General features: G+C 35.0%; 2 protein-coding genes across 2 annotated transcripts in view; both read right to left on the minus strand.

Annotated features, from left to right (window-relative positions):
• LOC113498830 (calmodulin-binding transcription activator 2) overlaps positions 1–7,233 on the minus strand; it is a 200,407-nt gene extending 193,174 nt beyond the window's left edge. The window contains exon 1 of the mRNA XM_026878972.1: positions 7,029–7,233. The gene's annotated coding sequence lies outside the window, so the exon portion shown is untranslated. The remainder of the gene's footprint in view (positions 1–7,028) is intronic.
• An 8,175-nt stretch (positions 7,234–15,408) lies between these two features.
• On the minus strand, positions 15,409–22,907 carry LOC113498602 (AP-2 complex subunit mu). The gene is made up of 11 exons (XM_026878680.1): positions 22,755–22,907; positions 22,300–22,488; positions 21,616–21,778; positions 21,122–21,237; positions 20,586–20,688; positions 19,478–19,600; positions 18,902–19,061; positions 18,325–18,558; positions 17,893–18,031; positions 17,608–17,730; positions 15,409–17,126 (listed from the first exon to the last, which is right to left on the minus strand). Exons 2-10 carry the CDS (start codon positions 22,474–22,476, stop codon positions 17,623–17,625), a joined length of 1,323 nt encoding a protein of 440 aa, XP_026734481.1. The 5' UTR covers positions 22,477–22,488; positions 22,755–22,907; the 3' UTR covers positions 15,409–17,126; positions 17,608–17,622.
• Between the last annotated feature and the right edge of the window lie 11 nt (positions 22,908–22,918).

A 22,918-nucleotide genomic window follows, 5' to 3' on the forward strand; every position in this document is an offset into this window, starting at 1 on the left:
CTACATTAATTATTTTTTTTGAATTGTACTTATTTCTATTTTATTCCATTGCCTGTCGTAGAGGCGATAAAATGTGAAGTTTATGAAACGTTCAAATAAAAAATCTAACAGAACATATTTCATCACACGTGTATTCATAAACAAAGCAGTAAATTCCAAAATTGACATCAAATAATTAATCTCAACAACCTAATATTAAAATAGACAAGATTAACACACACTTCAATAGCATGCGTACTAATAAAGGAGTTTCTTTTATCTCGCCGTGTTTAGAAGATAAAAGATATTACTAACAGAGTCTTGTGTAGCTAGCACTGATTACAGACAGTATAAATGTTTACAAATAGACGACTCTATCTTTATCTGACACGCGTCAGTTTTAGGCATATGTTTCAAGGTAAAACAGCTGTTATGGAATATTTATAAGAGCGTAAAAGCCGTTTGAGTGCAAGTTGAAATCATAGTTCGAAACCTTCCTTCCAAGGTTCCGGTTTACCCTTTGGGTAAAGAATGCTAAAAAGTAAGCAGAATTGTTGATAGGCGTAGTAATTAGACAGTTTATTTAGTAAGATTTCAATGATTTCATCAATACTAATGATAGTAACTGGATAAACACAGTTCCTGATTGAACCCAAGACGGTTAATGCCAGACTAAAGAAAATGATTGTGAGGAAATATGGGAAAGCGGTATTGCAAATCACTCATCTTCTTTACATGATTTTTTTTTTCGTTTGGGCGCTTTCTGCGGAACTACTTATAGATCAAGGTTTAAGTACGATAATCACTTGACATTCTTAAATAACGAACTAAAGTCGCCAGAGTTTACAGTCATTAGTCAGATTTTTCACTTAACCTCAAACTCCTTTATACTTCTGCACCTAGTTTCTCCCACCAATATTTTTCTATTCGTTTCGTTTAGACCAACAATCAATCTACAGATCCATATCCTCTATCAATGTTCCAATTATAAGTGACTTCCAGTGACTATGAGCCAAGAAATTGATGACCAGTGCCTTCAGGCAGCATGGGCGTGCAAGCGATGCCACTACGTGTTTTGTAGAGCGCCATCTCACTTTCATAACGGTAACAGTATTTTATTAATCCATTCATCATCATACATTCCGAATCAGATTAAAAATACTAGTATTATTATTCACTAGCTGTTGCCCGCGACTTCGTCCGCGTGGTTAAAAGATATAAGTTAGGAATTTTTGAACGGAAGCCCTCGATGATGAATAATTTTCCCTGTTTTTTCCACATTTTCCATTGTATCTTCGCTCCTATTAGTCGTAGCCTGATGGTATATAGCCTAAAACCTTCCTCAATGATTAATTGATTTTAATTTTAATTTTTCAATTTGAACCAGTAGTTCCTGAGATTAGCGCGTTCGAACAAACAAACAAAATCTTCAGCTTTATATATTAGTATAGATTAGTACTGTACTTGGTCAAGCCTATTTTGTTACCAAATAACACAAAACAAAAGCAAAGTCTAGGTATAGTTTTGTTAATCTTTTATTTAAACCGAGTATTGTTTCTGACCGCACCGGAACATATTAATATTTACATTCTAAAAAGAGTAATCAATAAAATTCTTAGTAGGAAGGAGGAAAAACGAGAATTTTAAAAAGAATCAAGATTATCAACGAAGGCGGTGATAATACACTATGATTGTGCCTTATCGCGATATATACTGTTATAATATTTATTTTATCACTCAGTTGTCAACAAACAAACTGATCTGTACATAAGTGCGTAATCGAAAGACAGACACACAAAATATACATTGTATTGGATGGTTCTATGATACGGATTTTGGTTCTGTTATAAAAAAATATCATCTCGATTAGACTAAATGCCCATGCTTTTTTATACGTTTTAAGTGAGGTTACTTTGTCTATATTAAAAGACTGATCTAAGAATAATAATCAATCATAAGAAAATTAATCCTTTGCATTTTTACGTTTGGTTGTGGACCCAACCTGAGTCCTAAATCACGCGAGTCAAACTAGTCTTGAAATCCGGAAAATACGCGTGAATAAACCATTGCATCATTTACTCGTAAATATTTTGTAGAAGCATTTTAACATATTACGTTGTATAGCTATACTTGTATGTAGTCACATGGCCGTCGTACTTAGCTTATCGTTACGCCCACAAAACTGCTATTTCTCTTAGTTGACCTTAATAACTTCCGCGGATTAAAATTTACTAGTCGCGAAACTAGAATAAAGTATACATTATTAAATTAGTACGGCAAGGAACTAGTTAGAAAAAGGTTATATTTTGTAACATAGTTTTTTATTTTAACGTACTTGAAGAGTGAAAAAGGAACTATATTACTGAGGCGCCTGTCTCTGTCCGTTTGTCTATCCGTCCATCCGTTACCAGGGTGGTTCTCATAGACCATGATATCTAGATAGTTAAAATGTTCACAGTAGATATTTTTCTCTTGGCGCGTCAATAATGTTACGGTATGAAATTTGTCCATTACCGATTTCTTTCATAGCCTATTAATACGAAACCCTCGTTATTTTCTTGTTTAGAGGTTTTGAAATCCACCCCAGGTAACTCAATTGAGAACGATCTAACTACTAATACTTTCGGCATTTAGATTTCTCAAAAAAAAATTGAAAATGTAGAGACACCGCTCTATAACTCCTTTAACCAATTTTAGGAGATGGGGGTAAGCCCTCAGTAACTGAAATATGAGTAGAAGAGATTTCAAACCTATAATTATAATCTGTAGGTGTCTAATGGAAAGGGCAGTCGCTATTAATAGTTTCAATTCAGACTAAACATTTTTGGTCTGTTACAAAATTAGTGGCCGCAGTGAATGATTAATAAGTTTTGCCAGTTTCAATTATATTGGTATCAATTATAGTACGATTTGAATTAGTTTTGAGATGTTACTTTTTAACCAATATCGTATTTCTTTATAAGCATATTCGCTTTTTTATTTTAACTTAATACTCTTATGAAATCCCAGCATGCGCTAAAATTTTGTGAAGCAATATTTTACATATCATCATCATCATCGGCCTAGCCTTTTCCCAACTATGTTGGGAATATACAATATACATTTTACAAATCTATATCTATACTAATATATAAAGCTGAAGAGTTTGTTTGTTTGAACGCGCTAATCTCAGGAACTACTGATTAAAATTGATAAATTATTTTTGTGTTGTATAGAGCATTCATCGAGGAAGGTTTTAGGCTATAAACCATCACGCTGCGACTAATAAGAGCGATATATAGCGAGATGTAGCGAGATACAATGGAAAATGTGAAAAAACAGGGCAGATTAAAATCATAACCTATATCTTCTAACCACGCGGACGAAGTCGCGGGCAACAGCTACTATTAAAATAATTTCTTAAAGTGTTTAATGCAAATTATCTAGAAAACAATTTTTTCAGAATACATTTTCTTCTTAATACAATCAGCATTAAAACCTTTTGACACATACTCAGGAGTACTATACATACTAGTATATGTATACGAGTATATTGTATTTACAAGTATGTGTTATCAAACCAATAAGATAAGAGGGCGATTAACGTTATGATAATGATAAAGAACTCCGTTTAACGTCAGTACGATAGAGTGCGGTAAGGTTCACGAAAATAATATCTATGAAACAATTCGACATAGGTATGTTTACGCTTTTGATGACACTGCAGGACAAAAAGCCGATCAAGGACCCAAAAAAACTGTAACCCATCAAATTTTTAGCTCTACCAATCGTTATATAATGACATGTTCAAAAATGAAATGTTTTAACACATTCAATATCGTGTCGGGTAACTTAACCAACTCATAAACAAAGAAATTAAAGGTTGACACTAACTAATTTAATGGTGTTCAATTTTTAATTAGGTTAATGTTTTTATTAAATTTCGCGCTCACACACCGCCTATTAGTTAACGCTTATGGGTTAATATAACGAATATTTATTACTGGTTAACCCTGTTCGTTGTGCCTTCAATATTACAAACAATGGTGAATGATATTAAATGAAAGTTCTTCCTAATTTTTTTGTAAGTATTTTCTGGAACTAAAATTATACTTTTATCAAAATCTGAGTTTTAATTATGTTGAAATTAATATTGTTCATTTCTGATCACTGAACTCTACATTTATAAAATTTCGGTTTTTCTTTTTGAGCATATCTCTATTTTTCCTTCCTTCGGTATATATCAATGCTATTTTTTATCCATTATGTTTAATTAATAGATAATTAGATCGATAGAATGTAATAGCAATTAGGGAATGCCCATTATGATTAAACAAAGTGATTAATTTATTAACCATTTAACATCCTATGACTTATTCTGTACAAACTTAGGTTTTAAGCTACACCAATCGAGAACACTTCACTGTGTCTTACAGAATTATCTAATTATATAAATGTTTTAGAAAATAATTGTCTTAAACCGAAAATTCCGAAAAAGTTCTTTCTATCTAAACAATTAACCAATTCTTTCCATTTTAGATACAAAAGCAAGTATCTAATAAGAGGCGTTGGCATCCCTCGCTAAGTGTATATGTGGATGTGTGCCATCAACTGCCTCCGTCCGGATTAAGACCTACGGGTGGAGCGTCGGCAATTTGTTGCGAAGGCTAACATCAGAAAACTTAATAGAATGAAGCTTACGTGGAGGGAAATTCGTTTTATAGGGATTATAAATAATAACACAGACGTGTATTATGTCCTTCTTTAACTTTGTCGTTCATTGAAAAAAGGGGTTTGGAAATACGAAAGAAATATATTTGGACGGATATAAAATAATAATTCTTAAAACTAATCATAACTTGTAGAAACAAAATGTTTTTAATTGTAAGCATTTCGTACCAAGAGATCGCAACGATTGTTTCCCAAAATACCTAAACATCCCTTAATCCGATCTAACAGTATCAAAAACACATCAGCAACACAAAAAACTCATCTAACGACGTCACAAACTCAACATTCTTCCGAAAACATCCCGGATCTTCCATTGTGATCGCACCACGTATGAGAGACAAACGAACCCTTCCCAAAACTCGGAACAATTATGGGACAAATATTTTAACCGTATCGAGCCTTCCTCTTAACCCTTTCCCGGATCCCGGGTCAAGCGCGTTAATTTCCCCGGATTAAAAAAGGGATTAAACTGGTTATAATTTCTTTGAAATTGAGCCCGGGACTGGTAGACTAGTTTCTTGTGCTTTTTCGTTGGTAGAAAGTTAGTCATAAGGAGTCGACGAAGTTTTCAGTACTCAAAAAATTGCTAGGCGCCTAATAGGAGCGTTTTAAGTTGCTTTTACCAAGATCTTCACAATTTTCTATGGATCTTGGATACCCAAAACGCTGAGTCCTGATCATATGTATCCTTTTTTCAGGAACCTTTGTATTATCTTGAAAAAAAAAATCCAAATAGAGTAAAAGTCAGTTTCAGCTAACAAAAGGAATACGATGTCAAGGCATAGAGGAAAATTTACAATAAGAGCCACCGACTTGGATTAAAAAGTTAAAGTAAACCGTTTCGTACGTTCGCTTTAGCGAAACACAAGAATATGCTCATGAAAATATATTTACACAGATAACAGAAAACTTGAAACGTACTTTTAATATTGATCGCTCAAACCTACAACTTAAATATATTTTCCGATCTTCTGTTTCAGTAATACCTAACAAAATTCTGGAAAGAAATTTTGCGTCATAATCTAGCAATATGTTATAAGAAAACGATCTGTTGGCTTTTAGAGTTCAATGCATCAGTTAAGAAATTAAAAGCCGGATAATTATTTAATCCGATTTCTTAAAATTGTCATTCCAATAACAGTTACTTCTTAAAATTCTTGACTATGGACTACACGTCTTATTTAATCTAAACACATTGAATACACATTTTTTTCCTTTGAAATAAGATATTGTAAGTTAACTAACACCTTTTCTTTCCTTTTCCTGCTATATTAGATTTCAAAGGCGAAAATTCTCGATCATACTTAACGAGAAAATCAAATAAGCCCAACTTCCTAAAACCAGCACCCTTTCCTGGGAAGATATTCAAAATATACCCGATGTTACTCGATTTAAATATTATAACCATGAAAGTAATTCCGGGACTCTAGAAGGAAAAAATAGAGGCAAAGATTTTGTGGGTATTAGTGGCCTTATTGCCTGTGCCTGGCCAACGGTAAACATATTCGGATTCCGTTTTTAAATATTTAAAAATAATATTCAAGAACTTCTTTAATTTTTTATTAAAGGTTTTATAATGAAAGTAACTTGATTCTCTTATCTTTGAATAGGTAACAACACCCATTTTAACTGTATTATCGGAAAACTGAATGGATTTATCGATTAGATAACAGACTTATATTATTATTAGATTGAAATTATTTTTCTTTTCTTGCAGTTTTTAAACGCTGCAATGTATTTTCGAAATTCTAAATTAAAACATGACTGTGAATGAAATTTTTACTACAAAATATAACTGAACTGAACATTCGTGACAAAAAATTACTAAGTTCAGCTACGTTATCGATTTCCTCTACCATTGAACCTAATCATTGAGAACACTACACGGCATAACGTAATAACATTATCAGCAGGATCTCCGAGTTGTCGGCCTCACTCAAAAATATTGATGAAACTCTACGGGGGTCCTCGAATTCAATTTACTAAGTAAATATCATATGTAACCTGTTATTCAGGCGGAACACTCCAAATGTTTAGTGAAAAACGTAAAGCCATGAGTGAAAATGTCTGTTCCACTATTTCTTTCAGAATTTCATGAAATGCGAGTGCCGACAGGTTAACGATATTAGGTTTGGCTCACATCGCACGGTTCCATTGCTTCTGACGTTTATTTTACATGACACGTGGAATGACACTGACATTCGAACAATTTATCAATTAAATATCCTCGCGTTACTCAATTATAGGCGATTTTCACACAGACAGCGGCTGTAATACCCTTATCTACTCATCGCAAATAAGAAACCACTAAAGTACATAGAAACGTTAAAAATACGCACCAGAGACGCTGTGGTTCCTCTCGGTGGGTGTTGTTGTGGTGTACGGGGCGTTTCACGTGACCCTACCGTCGGCCATCAAATCCGTGGGCACGTGTTAATGTAATATTGTAAACAGAACGCATTAGCGGTGTATTGTGTGTTTGACGTGACGGTGGGAGCCGCGGGCGTCGGCGGAGGGACGCGCGAGCTGTGCGCGCCGCGGGAGCTGACTGGCGAGCGAGCGCGGCGAGCGCGGCGAGCGCGCCCGCGCCCGGCGCGCATGCGTCGGTCGATCGCCGACACTCGGTCACTGGGCCGGCATTGTCTTGCCTCGCGTTCGAAAACAAACCTTTGTCTAGGAGGGGGAGACCGCGAGGCGCCGGGCCCAGTCGGTAAAATTAGTTGTGTGTTTCACACCTGTTGGTTTGTTAATCACGTACTTAAGTATTCTATTACAAAATCATTACTATCCGCCGAGATGCAAGCGAAACACGAAGCGCCCGCCTCTCAACTATCGGGTACAACTTTAACGAGATTAACAAGTAGGGGCGGAGGAAATAAATTTACTTTTTAAACGAACACCAGCCCTTTTACGAGAACACATATAAAAGAAGGTAGCACACTCGTTTTGTAGAAAATTTTATTGCCACGAAGGTTGAATTGCCTGCGTTTGCCTCTTTACCACCCGCAGCTGTATTGGAATTCACTAAATGTCTTGAGCTACAGGATACGGGTTTTCTGCTTTAGGGGTGGGTGAATAGGTACCTAACCCTTGATTTTACATCCTCCATATACAACGCTAGACGTTATAACTTATTTTAGAAATACTAAATGTAAGCAATATCTACAAAAAAATGAGCTTTCAGAAAATTTCGTAAAATGATAAACTGAAGAAAAATTTTCTCATTTGCCTAGGGACCCGCCACAAAAACAACTTGTCAGAGCCGTTTAAAAACTACACCAACGGGGACATCCTAAAGCTGTCTATTCCTCGTCGAACTGTTACCCTGAGGCGCAGCTGACGTCAGGACCGGGTCGACAGTTTCAATAATAATATTTATAATGGAAAGCCAGCATTCCTGACATTGAAACATCAAAAGAGTATTGTGGTCCTTTGAGACGCATCAAAGAACTTACGAGAAACTATTTTATTACAACTGTTGAATTGAAACGGCAAAAGGGAAATACCAACTTGGATTTACATAAGATGGAAGTGCACTCGACTGTGATTCTTATTCTTATATTTCTGTAAGTAGATAGATATTTTATTTTTGTTGATGTCCGTATACGATGCGAAGGATCATGTTTGGGTAAGTCATCAGACGATTAAACGTTATGTAAAGATACGATTGATGATATACATTTCTAACTATTGTGTGAAATATAAAATAAAAATTATAGAATATGATAAACCAGTCAAGTGCGAGTGGGAGGCAATACTGAAGGTTCTGTATTAATAGGGATTACGATGAAATCTTTAGTAGGACCCGTGGACCAGATCGAACAGACTCGATGCGGAAGTAGAATTGCAGTTTTGGAGAGGACTATGTCTAGCAGTGTATTGATACACATATAATGGCCTATATAGAGTACTATAGGATAAATTTTATAGGCTGTGTCATTGTCAGGTTCACTCAAGCAACTTTAACGAATAGGAGTAGGTTTTATGTTAAATTTTCGACAGGAATATCTCCTTAAATATAAGATATTGTAGTATCTAGTAAAAAGCAGTCGCCTCTCACCAGGCTCCGTCCAGCTAATCTATGAATGTATGTATAGTTATTTAGACAAAGTTGCAACTGGCGACCGGTGTTCAGAGTTCGCGGTCACGTCGGTATCGTAACGTTTAGAACTTTGTCGCACCAACACGTGTAACACAAACTTTCATTATGACGCTCTGTTTCTGTTGACGTTGAATTCTCTTGAAGTTTTATTTCCTATAAAGTTTATTTTACATTGTATGCGAAGGTAAAAGTTTTTAACTCACGAAAACAAGGACTATTCGTAAAAGTGGTTTTAGAATCTGGTCTAGATTGCATTGAAGGTAAAACTGAGATTTAGTAAAACCTAAACCATAATATCACATAGTATGTAACCTATATTGGTAATTTTGTGTATTGACTGAAACACGAAAAAGAATTGAAAAATTTTACTGTCTAAATTTATGAAAAATTTTCCACCATTGCTGTCGCGCTGTCTCTCTCTCAGTCACCAGGCTGGATCCCATGAACCGTGATATACAGATTGTTGAAATTTTTCATCTAAATTTCCGCTATAATAGGGATTATTCGAAATGAAAATAGAAGCTAATCAATAGTAGCTACGGTCATAAAATTGTTGGGCAATCAATATATTTGTATTTTTATACTTGTTTTAGCCTATTTGTATTAAACTCTCAGTGTCGCAAGTCAGACTCGCGCTCCACCAGTTTCTTGTCTTCCTTGCTAAAATACACAGGAACCAACGTCTCTTAAGCAAGCCTTAGCAACAGTTCGTACAATCAGCAATAACCCAAAGAGATGGCAACCAATTAATATAATCAGCTGGACACTCTAGGCTGCCTACTTATCTGACAGGGGATGGGCTTCAACTGTCCCGCTGTGATTAATGATCGTGGAAAACTAGCACAACCTCACATCCTAGTACTTACCTAGCTCCTGTATGCCGCCATCTTGAAATCTGACATTTTTTGGAGATGTAGTGTTGGTACTGAAAATCTGATTCGATTTGTGGAATATGACAATTATGAAGGCAAAGTAAAGTATTTGAAGTCGACAGCATTTTTGGAATTGAAAAAAAGTAAGTAGTAAGTAAATAAATTTTAATTTAAAGCTTTGTTGTCCTTATATGTATGTTATATTCTTAGAGGTACCTTAGATATTAAATATAATTTACTGGTAGAGAAAGTTGCGGAAATCTTATTTTTTTGCCAAGGTGTGATTCCATTTAAGTTTATTGCGTACTTCTCTGAGGCTGGTAGGTGAAAGATTACTATAAATAAATCCTTTACGAAAATCATAAATATTTAAGAGACGAGCTCAATACCTCGTCAATTTAAAATCAATTTGATAGTTAAACTTTATTAATCCATTATTGGGTGCATTTAGTAGAGTCATCAATCAGAGATGTCCAGGTAAGCAGTTCCTATTCTTCAATAGAAGCGGTGGGGAAGTGCGGCGGACGTGCGGCCCACTCGACTGCAAATAAGTCAATGAGAGCAGCGGAGGACTCTTAACAGGTGTTCGATCATCGATTTCAGTTTGGTTAGTCGATTCTAGGGATGGACGGCTATCGATAGTTTTCCGATTGTAGATTTGTAAAGGGTAATTTTGATATGATGTTTTGAAAAAGTTTATTTGAATTTTTGATATTTTGGGTTATTTAATTTTTAGAAAGAATAACGATTCTTTCATCGATAATATAGTTTGTTGTGACAATTACATTTGGATCTCACACGTCATTACAATTTTTTTTGGCAGTACTTAGTCATACTTAAATTTATGTGTTAGATAATGCCATTCTATTTTAATAGATCATTTCGCCTCGATAGAAAGTTCTTACAAAAGTATTTAAATAACTTTTCCCAAAAGATAATCCATCTTCACGCTTATTTTACTTTTAAGCGAGGTTGGCGATCTGTGAAGATAATAAGGAATCATACTTTTTGAGGTTTTTGGTGTCAAATCTTATGTAATTATTATTATTTTTCCCCGATTATTATTGTTAAATGGGGTAATTTAAATTTCTTCATATTACCCAGGCACCGCTTACCTTTTGATAAGATATTGGATAAGCGTTTTGCATGGAAAATATTGGTATAAGTCCATTTCTGAAAATGACTAATACATAGGCGTACCTATGTATTTAGGTGAAAAAAGTATATTCAATTTACAAATTAAGTTAATCAGGCTATCACGACATATTACCGTTAGAAAATCCTTCTGAAACAATTATTAATCCTTATTACAATAAATTTTCATGAGGCGAATTCACAGCTATTTATATAAATAATGCGTAACGCTTACTAGTATTTACCTTGATAATACGACTAGCTTAAACCTAACCGGAGTCTTTAATCCATAATCAGCTGAAGCTTTTATTTTGTTTTGAATTGTTCGACGCCGAATGCCTGACTAAAATTGTTGTAATAAAATGAATTACAAACTTTATAGTAAGTATCGTGAGAATGATTCATTCATTCATCTTGAGCTGACCCCGCCGCGTCAACTCATGGTTGAGGACTCCGGTTAGGGCCGAAACTAGTGTATACGCGTGAGCAAACCATTGCATCATTTAAGAATGAATTGTAAATTATCAAAAACCGCATACCTACCTACTTAGTTACGTATAAATATAGAGTAGGTATAAAAGGCATAGCTTATCGATACAAGGTTTAGCGTGCCTAGCTCTCGAAGCGAAGACGCCAGCGTCAGCCTCCCCAGGTCGATGGACCCGACCGAAGATTAAAACAGATCCTATTATTGTGGAGATTGCAACATCATGCTACATCGAATTGCATATTATTTTTAGGGATCCCTGTATAAAATTTGATAGATATTTTCTAGAAAACAGATTTGCAGATTTAATTGAAGTTTTATCTTGATCTTTTTATCTTGATTAACAATGTATTTATGCCTGATGAATTGAAGGAAAAAAATACTGAAAACTTAATACTTTTATAATATGTTAGTACTACGATTGATAGTAAGAAAAATGTCCCAATCATCGTAGTTCGAGAGGAAGATCTAGTTATCCAAATTACGACTTAACACTAGATAGATCTTCTTCGTTTTGTTTGCCCGAACTATGATCTCTTAAAAGACTATTGCTGTTGTGGAAACGAGACACAACAACGTGTCATATATTGCGCTGTCCTTCTTCCACAAGAGCAACTGTCCTATTTCAAGAGCTCGTAACACTGTGTATTACCTTTCGTTTTTCTCTTTTTATGAGGAATGTCTGGAAATACGTTCCTTAAAGTCTGAAGTGTTACTTCGTAAAACACATGCACTGTTCTGAAGACAACTCGGTACGTTTTATGACGAGTTTACGTAGAACAACATTTTTCTAACTGCATTTCGGAAGCATCTATGTTAGTGCAGTCTCTACGAGTAGTCATAATCTAGTTCTCAGACAAATCAAGTGTTTGACCAACTTAAGCTCTGAAGAATGAAACAAACACTCGTAATATATTGAAGTTATAGGTACTTACTTGAAACTGTGCAAGTAGGTACTATTTTTATTACACATAGATAACAAAGTTTTCGGTAAATTTTATTATAGTAAGTACCACCTGAAATCGTACGAATCGTACGTAAGTACCACATGAAGATTTCGCAGGTGTACATTTATATTTCACTTACTCTCTATTATTTTCTTATTTAAGATCCTCTTACCAAAATCCAGCTTCCAGCCTACCGGTAAACAAATAAATAATGAAAGAAAACAATCTTCAAGCGAAAAATGTTAGAAAATACATGAACCACTATGTTTTCATCTCCCCGATGAATATAAACAAAATCATAGAACAATATTCACCATAAGTTATCCGGGATTTACATACGGGATGTAGGGAACCCGCGCCGTGTTTACAAGGCACTGGAGTCGCAAATCTTAAGATTTCCGCAGGCTTTTTTGTCTTGAATCTTCCCATCTTCCCCTTGCATCGCGAGCGATTCTAGATTTGTTTGCAAAAACGAAAATGATTTTATATTTTCATTTTCCTACTTCATTACTTTGATTTGGAACGGCCAGCGGAATATTTGAACGGTTTAAAGAATTTTCTTTTTGATGTTTTTGATTTGATGGAGTTATGAAACACTCGATGCCTACTCTGTAAAAGATTAAACCTTTTATGAATGGTATTTTTATGAAAACTTTATTCGTGAGGCCTAACAAATGTTGGCCGCGATTACCATTAATATTTACTTGAAAAGTTGAATTCAAAGATTAGATATTCCTTTCGAGATATTTGTTTGAAGCGAGTTTAATTACGTATCGTTATAGAAATCGTATATATTAACAATTCTGGCTGTCTTTGTTTTGTTATATTTAAACAAAATAAGAATAAGAACTAGAGTATCAGTCACACCCATACACAATAACAACCTCAAATAAAAAATATTACTAAACGAAGCCACTTATATTAAATACATTTTATGTTGACAAACGCAACAACACATACATCACGGGATCGCCCTCGAGACTTTGGCGATCCTCCGGTCTGACCGTCAGGCTATGACTGCCTCATAATCATCAAAACACATCACCAATTGAACTTACTATAAACCTTAGTCTTAAAATCTTAAATAATGCTGTGTAAGTCTGATCCAGTTCTACAAGGAAACCAAGAATAGCAAACAAAGTTCGTTGTATACCCTGGATGGTACTAGTTGTAACAAATACCGCCACAGCAGCGCCTTGTAATTAATTCATATCAAACTCGAACGAACTCGCCGCGCCCATGAGACTGGAAACTCTTAATTGTACTTCACAAACAAACGTTCGTTCTTGCTTTAAATATATATAGATATTACTTTGCTGTGTTTAATCATAATAATGATCTGGTTGTGAGTTCTTGGTTAAGACACTTAGCTTAATTGTGGAGTTATAATGTACAAGCGTTAATATGCGCTGATAAGTAGAGGCATGTAAATATAAATGAAAGTGTTTCTTTATTCCTAAGATTTGCTGTAGCCAGTAGATGCATAGCAGTTCGATGTTGGAAGTCGTGGATATGACGTGATTCAAACCCAGAGACTTAATTTTTCCGGATGGGAAATCATCAAAGGACTCGTCCCACTTTGGGTTGAGCCATTGTGTTAGCCATTGTTGGCTCCTAAGGTGGCTGGAGTCATCACGTGGCTCAAGATGCTCAGAGCGACACCCTCACTCACATGTTCAACCTCTTTTGCCAGTATAACTGCTTTACAGTTGGCGCACGGGCCTGCCGCTACCTTTTAAAGTTGTAGTGGTGTTCGCAGTAGGGTACATATACACTGCATTCCGTATAGCTTCTCTATTAGGATGTGGAGGCATAAGACATTTCCGTTTTAATATTTATTTGGATTTTCCTAGCTAGGCCATGGTTACATCGCACTAATCAGCAAGAAAGGAAATATCTTAAGTGACCATGGATGAGAGATACCGAATATTGCAATTTCAAATGTCGTTCCCTCTCTAAATGGTTATTAGAGATAACCATATGGTTATTAGAGATAACCAGATACCGATTTAGATGTTTTTCTAAATGAAGTTCAAAAATGTGCGTTCTGTATAAATCGGTACAGAATCCCGTCCGTAATTCGCTTTGTGCCACGGGGGTTAAGTATGTTAAAACTAAAAGTTTTAAGTCAAACAAAATAAAACTGTATTATCGTATGTACCCATTACGATGTAGACAACTTATCATTTCCGTTTGATTAAAAACGACTAGTTCGATTAATTAAGCGTTACCTAGTCGTCGCATTATTTAGACGATCATCCACAATGCTTGTTACTACAAAATGCAGTGTTTGTTTAGGATATAGCATTTTACGTTTTTACATTGAAATTTTATAGCGAATTCTGATTAATTAGACTTGTCTGACGTAATTTGAATCTTTTATCGACTAGTGTGGTTGGGAGCAGCATGTCCTATTTACATTTTTAACAATTTAAAAAAGGCGGTGGTTCTCAATTTGGTATTCATGCATTTTAGAACTAAGTATAGTATCAGTGTTTTTCTGAATCAATCTTCACTCTTGGTGTTTTTAAAGTGTACTGTATAGTACAGTACTGTAACTTTTTGAAGGGCAAAATAAACTATGAAAAATACAGTAGTTACCTAATTTCCTCGCCTACTAAGCACAAAGTTTAACAAGGACTCAAACGGTGTCGCTTTATAATAGGCACCATTGTTCCTTCACAATACGTCATTAGATAAAAGCAACAGTGGCATACTTGCATCTGTTGAACTGTTTCCCGTGCTGTACATTATAAATATGAATCAAGGTTGTTGTTTTAACTCTTCTAAATAGTGACTTACGTTTTTGTTTGATCAGATCTATACTCAGTGTATTTGCAAGGGCATGTATAAGGGCATAAACCTTAATGAATACGTACATTTCATAGATAAGATGCACAAAGACAAAAAATGCTTATTCTCATCTCATAATATTTTTTCCTCCGTGGGAATCCAACCCTCGAGCACAGCAGTCAGTAACTACACACACTAACTACTCGACCAACAGGCTAGTCAGTCACTCGCACTTAATCGGTTTTCGTGAGAATTGTAAGTTCGACATGACTCAGTGTCTGTCTATTCCATCTTAGCGCTTAATCCATTTGGATCAGTAATAAACCCAATAAACATAACTGATATTATTAGGTTGAGAAGCAATAAAATAAAATAAAAAACAAATATTTTTTTACCATTTATTGTACATTGTTTTTGTAACACGATACATTATAAGCATTCCTATAACAGCATGCATAAACACTCGCGTGCAGAGAAACTGAAACACTGGAGACGAATTCACTAAATTATAATAAAAAAGAACCTTTATACAATGTTTTAAATCAGTCAATTTAAATTCTTATTGCCAAATTACACTGTTAACATCAAAATACAAAATAGCAAGCTTACTTTTTGGTTAATATAAACCGGACTTTAGCTTAAAGAAATTTTAATAAATAACAGTTTCGTCGCACGCAAGCTGACATGAACAATTTTGATACTTCTGAACTATTAACTATGTTCCAATCCTTGCCGTTCATTCATAATGTCTAATAATGAGGAATCTAATACATGCGTTTAGTCGTGCAGATTATGTGGGACTGATGTCCGTTAAACAGCGTTTCGTTGACGAGACGACGGAAATCTCCGAACGAAACCCGAAGCACTTCGTGTTAAGAGGCGTGCCGATGTATCAACTTTTTAGTTTGCATGGATGGCCAATCGAATATTGAATCTTCTGGTTTAGATGACTTGAGTTATCTCGTGATGAAAGGCCTAAGACTAAAAAAATATTGATTGGTCGAATCTTTATATAATATTTTCTCAATACTACGCAAACCTGATGCTCGGTATGATACACATTTATTTATGAAAGAAACGTACAGAATTAACTTTTATGATGCTAGCAGTCAACACAACAATCTGCAAACAATCCCTAACCATTAACGCTAACATTTAATACTATCGATTACCTAATATTACATAACTTCATATTATAGTGATATTCTAAATGTAATATATAATATATTATTTACTAAATATACATATACGTTATAAACAAAAGCATAAAAATGTCGAGGAATGGTTAAATTAATAACTTTTTGCGTATTCAAGATATTTTTTTACATGATACAAAACAAATTCTTTACTTTAAAAGTATGTACCGGCTGTATTTACTGTATGTTTCTTATTATTTGACTATAGTTCTCATTTTCGATGGGTTTAATAGAGCCGAGTGGATTAATATTCTGTGCCTTATATGAAGACGTCTTACTGCCTTCATGTAGATGCCGAAATTAATTGTGAGAATTAATTAGTGAGAATCTCGACACGCAAAAAAGTTTCGGGGCGAAATATACAAGCGGAAAAGTATTAGATAATTGTATGAGATTCAATAAGTTATCATGTACAAACATTTTACTGTATAGAGGATACATAAATAATCTCGTTTTAGTTATATCGTGCTGATAATACATATAGCTATGTTTACAGAATATTAGAATTAATATCTTAACATTTTGTTACCTTCATTTCATGTCACAATACACAATAAATTAGTTATACAACTGATCAACGCTACATATTCTATACATCAACCGATTGTCTGATTACCAAGATAAATGTTAAAAAAACCAACGGTATATAATTTTTATAATTAAAATGTCTTTTTAATTCATAAGCCTCATATTTAATATAAAATATTGCAATTACTTAAAACATCGTATGTACCTGCATACATAGGTATCTGAGCATAAAAATATTCTATACTTAGTTGAAAAATAAAAAAATAGAACTCATTGAAGGAATCTCTGTGTGAGTAATATGAAATTATATACAAAATATATTATGTAACACGCCATTACTATGTCCGTTGCTTCATTTGCCGTAACACTGTGCAGATCCTGAAATGAACATACTTAGTAAGTAAATCTAATAATAAAACTGTTTTATGTAATGCCAACGAGCTAAGCGTAGCTAAGCTACAACTGCACAATTTCATCGATCACAGGTTAAGCTATGCTTGGTACGGTCAAGTACTTCCGTTTTTCGGAAGGCACGTTAATTTGAAACTAGAAAGTTAGAAAGGCGCCTTGTAACCACTGGTATTTAACTGCATCCGATTACTTAACGTTATTGTCAATGTCAATAGTTCCCTCTAGATACCTCATCTTATTTTAATCTAAAATTCCTCTGCCTGTTGGGACATAAGTCTCTATCCATGCAAGGACAGAGTCTACGACTGAATTTTTCCCGAAATCGCAAAACAAGAAATCACTGAACTGCACAAGCCGATTTTAAGAGATCAACGCCTTACATTATATTTAACAGATAAATCGTTAAAGAAATCATGATTCATTTTAAGATATATGTCTGTATACTCACATTGTACCCGTATGTTTAGCATCTCGTCTCGTAGAGTCCTGAGCGGCCGATGTAGCGCACCCATTTGATCACATCGTGGTCCGAGTAGTTCAGCTTGGGCTCGAACACTTTGAGGTAGCGGACCTGTTATAAAAGAGCAGAAATTACATCAGCATCTTAAACAGCTGAACCATTGTTTGAACTAACAATTTATTTGAAATCGAAATTGTTCTCTTTCTAGAATACTGTAAGATATTTTCCTTGCTTATATATGCCAATACATGCAGTATACAAGTATAGTGTTACCTTGAATCCAGAGGGCGCGAAGGGCACCTCGAATCCCATGGAGATGGGTGGCCGAGTCCACTTCTTCTTAGTGTCCGTCTCCAACAGCTCAATCTCAGCAGACAGCTGAGTTTCTTTCATGCCCGCCATACGTTTGATCCTGAGTTAAGTAAATCGTACTTGATTATGAAGATACTTTATAGAATGTAGTTGTTATGATGACTTCCAACAGCAACTGTTTTTTAACTAGGAAACATTTATTTGTTATGTTCTGTACATCGTAGCGTTGGTAAAATCGCCACAGTTACACTAGGTAAACTAATAACGAATTTAGGAGGCAAGACAGGAATGCGAAAAAATTCACGAGGAGAAAAAAATTTAAGGAGTTGTTACAGACAATGCCTAAAAGCATTTTTATCAAAGCTACAAAGTAAACTGATTTACTCCACTCACTTCCAAACAATTGCATTCTCGGAAGCCTTGTATTTAGCCTTGCCCTTCAGGCAGATCAGCTGGACTCCACTAGTATTCAGAGGCGTGGGGATCTTCACTTCGATCTTCTGGCCAAGCAAGGATGGCTTGAAGTTGCTCTTCAGAACAACCTTGACCTCCATCTTGGTGCGACCCACTTCACGGACGAGAGGGATTACGCGGAAGGGCAAGGAAATGTCCTTGGTCGTGCGGTATCTGTGAATACAAAAAATAATAATGAATATGTATTATTACGAAATAGGAGAAGTGGAAGAGGCCAGATGGTCAGACGATATACTGGTCACCTATGTTCCAGAAAGGTCACGTCTGCGCTAAATGAAGGGGATTCGAATGCTTTGGAGAATAACAATTTATTAATGCCGAAATGCTACAAAAGCAGACTTGATGCTATTGATAGATATTCTCTACCATTAACTAAGAGTGTTGCAGGTGCAACTTTTTTGAACAGTTCAAAAAAGTTGTTGCTGTCAACTATTATATATAATACTAACCAAGTAAACGAAAACAGTATATTTTCCTGTAGGTGTTTGTCACTGACCTCATCAACTCGAATTCTCCGTCAGGCGGTATGAAGGAGATGGAGTGTTCGGTCTCGAACTTGCTGAGCTTGACGCACTGGTGGAACTGGCAGTCGTCGATCACGACCACCGGCTTGCCCGAGCGAGCCGGGTCGCTGTCCGTGTTGCCTGATATACCGCCTGAATCAAACACATTTTGTTTTGTTATAAAATAATAAAAAGCCATTGGGAACTTTATATGTCTTGTAAAACAATGTTCTGTATTAATTAATCACAGATTTTTCATGTGATGTATAAAATATTTTACTTGGACTGCAAGCAAGCATGCTTTATCCAAATACTGTAAAATTTGCAGATCTATCTAATTATTCGGTCTATCTGTTACTGTAAAATAACTTGGTAGATAACCTCACACAAGAAAAATCACAAGATATTCGTTACGAGAACTACGAGAATCACGATCGACTCTTGTCCATGTCATGGTGAGTTAATCATTTTAACGCCCAATTTAATCATGAACCAAACCAAGCTCAGAAATTAAAACGAAGATTCAAAAATGTCAATACTAATTTAGTTCCTTTGTATAAGACACTTACCATTGCCTTTCCCTTTAGCCTCCATGACAATCTTATCGTTGATACCAAACTTGCACTCTGGCATACCAGACAGGTAAGACTTCATGACCACTTTGCCAGCAACGTGGGCTGACAGCACTTGACCTGGTTAACAAAGAATTAACATTAGAAATCAATCTATAAGTCTTTAAATTTCAGACCTAAATAAGGGTACTTAAGAGACAAAAATTATTCAAAGTAGAATACCTGTAGGTGCATAAGATACACTAGATAAATATGTATATTCAAAATCAAAATCAAAATCCATATTATCCAGATCTGTTAATCTTTTCTGTAAACATGACGTGTGGAATAGTAGAATATTTAATATTTGACCTAATGTAGACTAATAATGCGGAGGATAAGGAAGCGACGGCGACTGTAGTCGACCAAACACACACAAGGGACTCGCCGCCCCTTTCGTTGCCATGCATTGACAGAAAAAAGCGGACGACGTAGCATGGAGACTCAGGTTTAGTCAGTAAGATTCCCATTGGGGGTAGGAATCTATTAGAATCTTGAAACAACTTTACAAAAAAGACGTCTATCCATAGATTTCGAAACAAGAAGATACGTATGAAGTAATAGAATTTTTTATATTATCACAATAGGATCTGTTGATATTACAGAAATCACTAACCCAAACAAGTTTTTTAAACCCCATTACATCATTTATATTTAAAACTAAATTTTAACACATCTATCATCACTTTACACAAACAAAAAGTAAATAAATATAAATGTAAACATATCCACCCACAAATATGTTTATTTTACTTCATTGAGATATCAAATATACGTTATGAATTTGTTTTGGTATTTCACTCAAGTTTTATCTATGAAACTGCCAATCAATTTTAAAATGAAACCACTCTGTTGCTTATCAGTAAAACCAACAAAATGAGGTGTCAAGTAAATCTAGTTTAACTCATGTATTATGATTTAAGAATATTCTCATGTATCATTTAATCTTAAAACTTGATGAACACTTACAATATGTCATAAATGACCTACAACCTTGATCAACTCTTTGTAGGGTCAAGTTTCTATAAATATTTTAATAGCCAAAATTAATGCGAGTGAGTGTTACCTTGTGGTGACATAAGCAGGTTGACATATTCGAGCACGTCTAGGAACAGTTCATTGCGCCTGTACTTGATGCCTTCTCGACGCCATCCTATCTGGCCTGTCACCTAATCAAACAAGCATAACATTATTATACATTATTACAACTGCTGTAAACTTATTAATAATTAAGTCCATGCACAAAATTAAGCACCAGCCAGCACAGTATAGGACTGAACCACAAGGTGAACAGACAACTATATAAAGTTGTTGAGTATGACATGAATTCTAGCCAATTTTTAATTACTGGAGAGGACCTGTGTCCAAAATTAGACATCCCATGGCTGAGATGATGCAAAATTTTACATCACCATTATTTCTTTTCACACTTGTATCCAAGGGTGACAATATAAACTTCATTGGTTTATAACTGTTTCTTTTGCACTGATTTTTAGATGATGTATTGTGTTACTTTATAAACTGAGTTTTAAGAGGAATAAACAAATAAAGTATAACTAAGTAATGGTATTTGTAAAATAGAAAATTAAATAAATGAATTACTTGAGAAGTGATTTGTGCTTGCTCCTCTTTAGAGGCAGACTTAATGCCTTGCTGAGTGATGAAAGTCTTCAATACACCAGTGTCTGAGTTCTGAGGGTAGCCAAAGTCCAGGATTTCTGAAAATGTCATCATTATTTGATATAATTAAAATGCAATAAGGTGATTTTACACATTGACACACCGGACATGGATAAACAGACAATTACAAGTAGTTTAAATGGGTACTGTGTAATCCATATGTTATATAATCTGCAAAGGATTATATTCACTGTCAAAATAAAAGAAGATGACATTCCATTATATTGGTATATGAGCATAAGTATTTTTGGCAAAATTAAGATATTTGCCACGAATCGAAACATGATTGCATATATTTTACATGTTTTAATAATAATTCTAAGAGTTTGTTGCTGTCCCCTAATGAGAAAATAAGCCAAAAAAACAATATCAACGTATTGTATAAATATATTGTAATGGATACTTTAATAGCTCACCATCAAGCAACTCGTAGATGAGAACAAAGTTGTTCTTGATGTTTTCCTCGGAGATCTTGCCAAAGTAAGACTGCATCACATCTATGATCTTAAGAAGGAACTCAAACACCATGGCAGCATTCACATTCTGCTTGGTAACAGCTGCTAGCCAGATGTTTGCCCGCTGTGGATGGTACAAAGGAGTTAATGATTTGTCTGATCAGACTATCTTGTAATACATTTTCATTATATCTCAAGATCTAGGAGGTATATGAGAAGGAAGAGATGTTTCTCATGTTACTTCATATTATTAGGTTAACATTCATTAATTTGTACTCAGTAGCTATTTAAATCTTGATCATTTTCTCCACATACAAAATGGTAATATAAATGTTCAAGACCAGATTGAGAACTAGGGGAGGCATTTAGCTTATAGTGGGACATCATAGGCTAAGGAATTGGAAAAACTTTATCATTTGTATGTTAGGATTATGTTATTTCTTTAAATAACTATGCAGTATCAAAGTTGATACAGTAATAAGGTAGTAAGTATAATGGAAGTATAAAAAGATAATTGTGATCTTTTAGCAGACACTGTTATTGATGAATGACTCATTTTCTACATACTTATAAAGATTTGCCTCAAGAGATTGTACTATCACTCCAGATTATTGACCTAGGGTAAGTACCTAGATCTAAAGTTACCTTGATATGGAAGAAGGATGTCCTGGCGATGTTGGTGACGGGCGAGCGGACCTGCTGCCGGGCATGGATCACGTTCACACGGAACGCGTCCACGGCATTCCGTCCTATATCGTCGCGATACACCCGCGAGATCAGGACTTCGCCCTTGTGGTTGTACACGAATAGGCCCCCAATCATTTTGAATCAGACCTGAAAACAACACAACTTATTCGGCATGATCACTCCTAGGGGTAGTCAAAAATATGCGATGAAACTCAAATTTTAAGACTCAACAAAACTTAATCTACCCCAATATTGTGTCTATTAAGAATTCGTCTCATATCAATTGAGAAATGGCAGAGATAGCATCCATAAAGAAATTAGGCTGATTATGAATCAATAGGACAGGATACGGCCAATAAGACACAAGATTTGATAGTAATTGATTAACTGATACAAACGCTGTACAAACTTACCTACGGTACCGCAGATAGTAACATTAGTTTTGACAATTATATTATTATACTCGAACTAAAGTAAAACGTTAAATTATCTCATTTTTTACGAAATTCGCTACAATAATGACGATTCGCTACCCGCCCCCAAAATGAAACGTCAATAGTTAGTTGATGCACAGATA

The sequence above is a fragment of the Trichoplusia ni genome, chromosome 11 (assembly GCF_003590095.1).
Source record: "Trichoplusia ni isolate ovarian cell line Hi5 chromosome 11, tn1, whole genome shotgun sequence".
Lineage (NCBI taxonomy): Eukaryota > Metazoa > Arthropoda > Insecta > Lepidoptera > Noctuidae > Trichoplusia > Trichoplusia ni.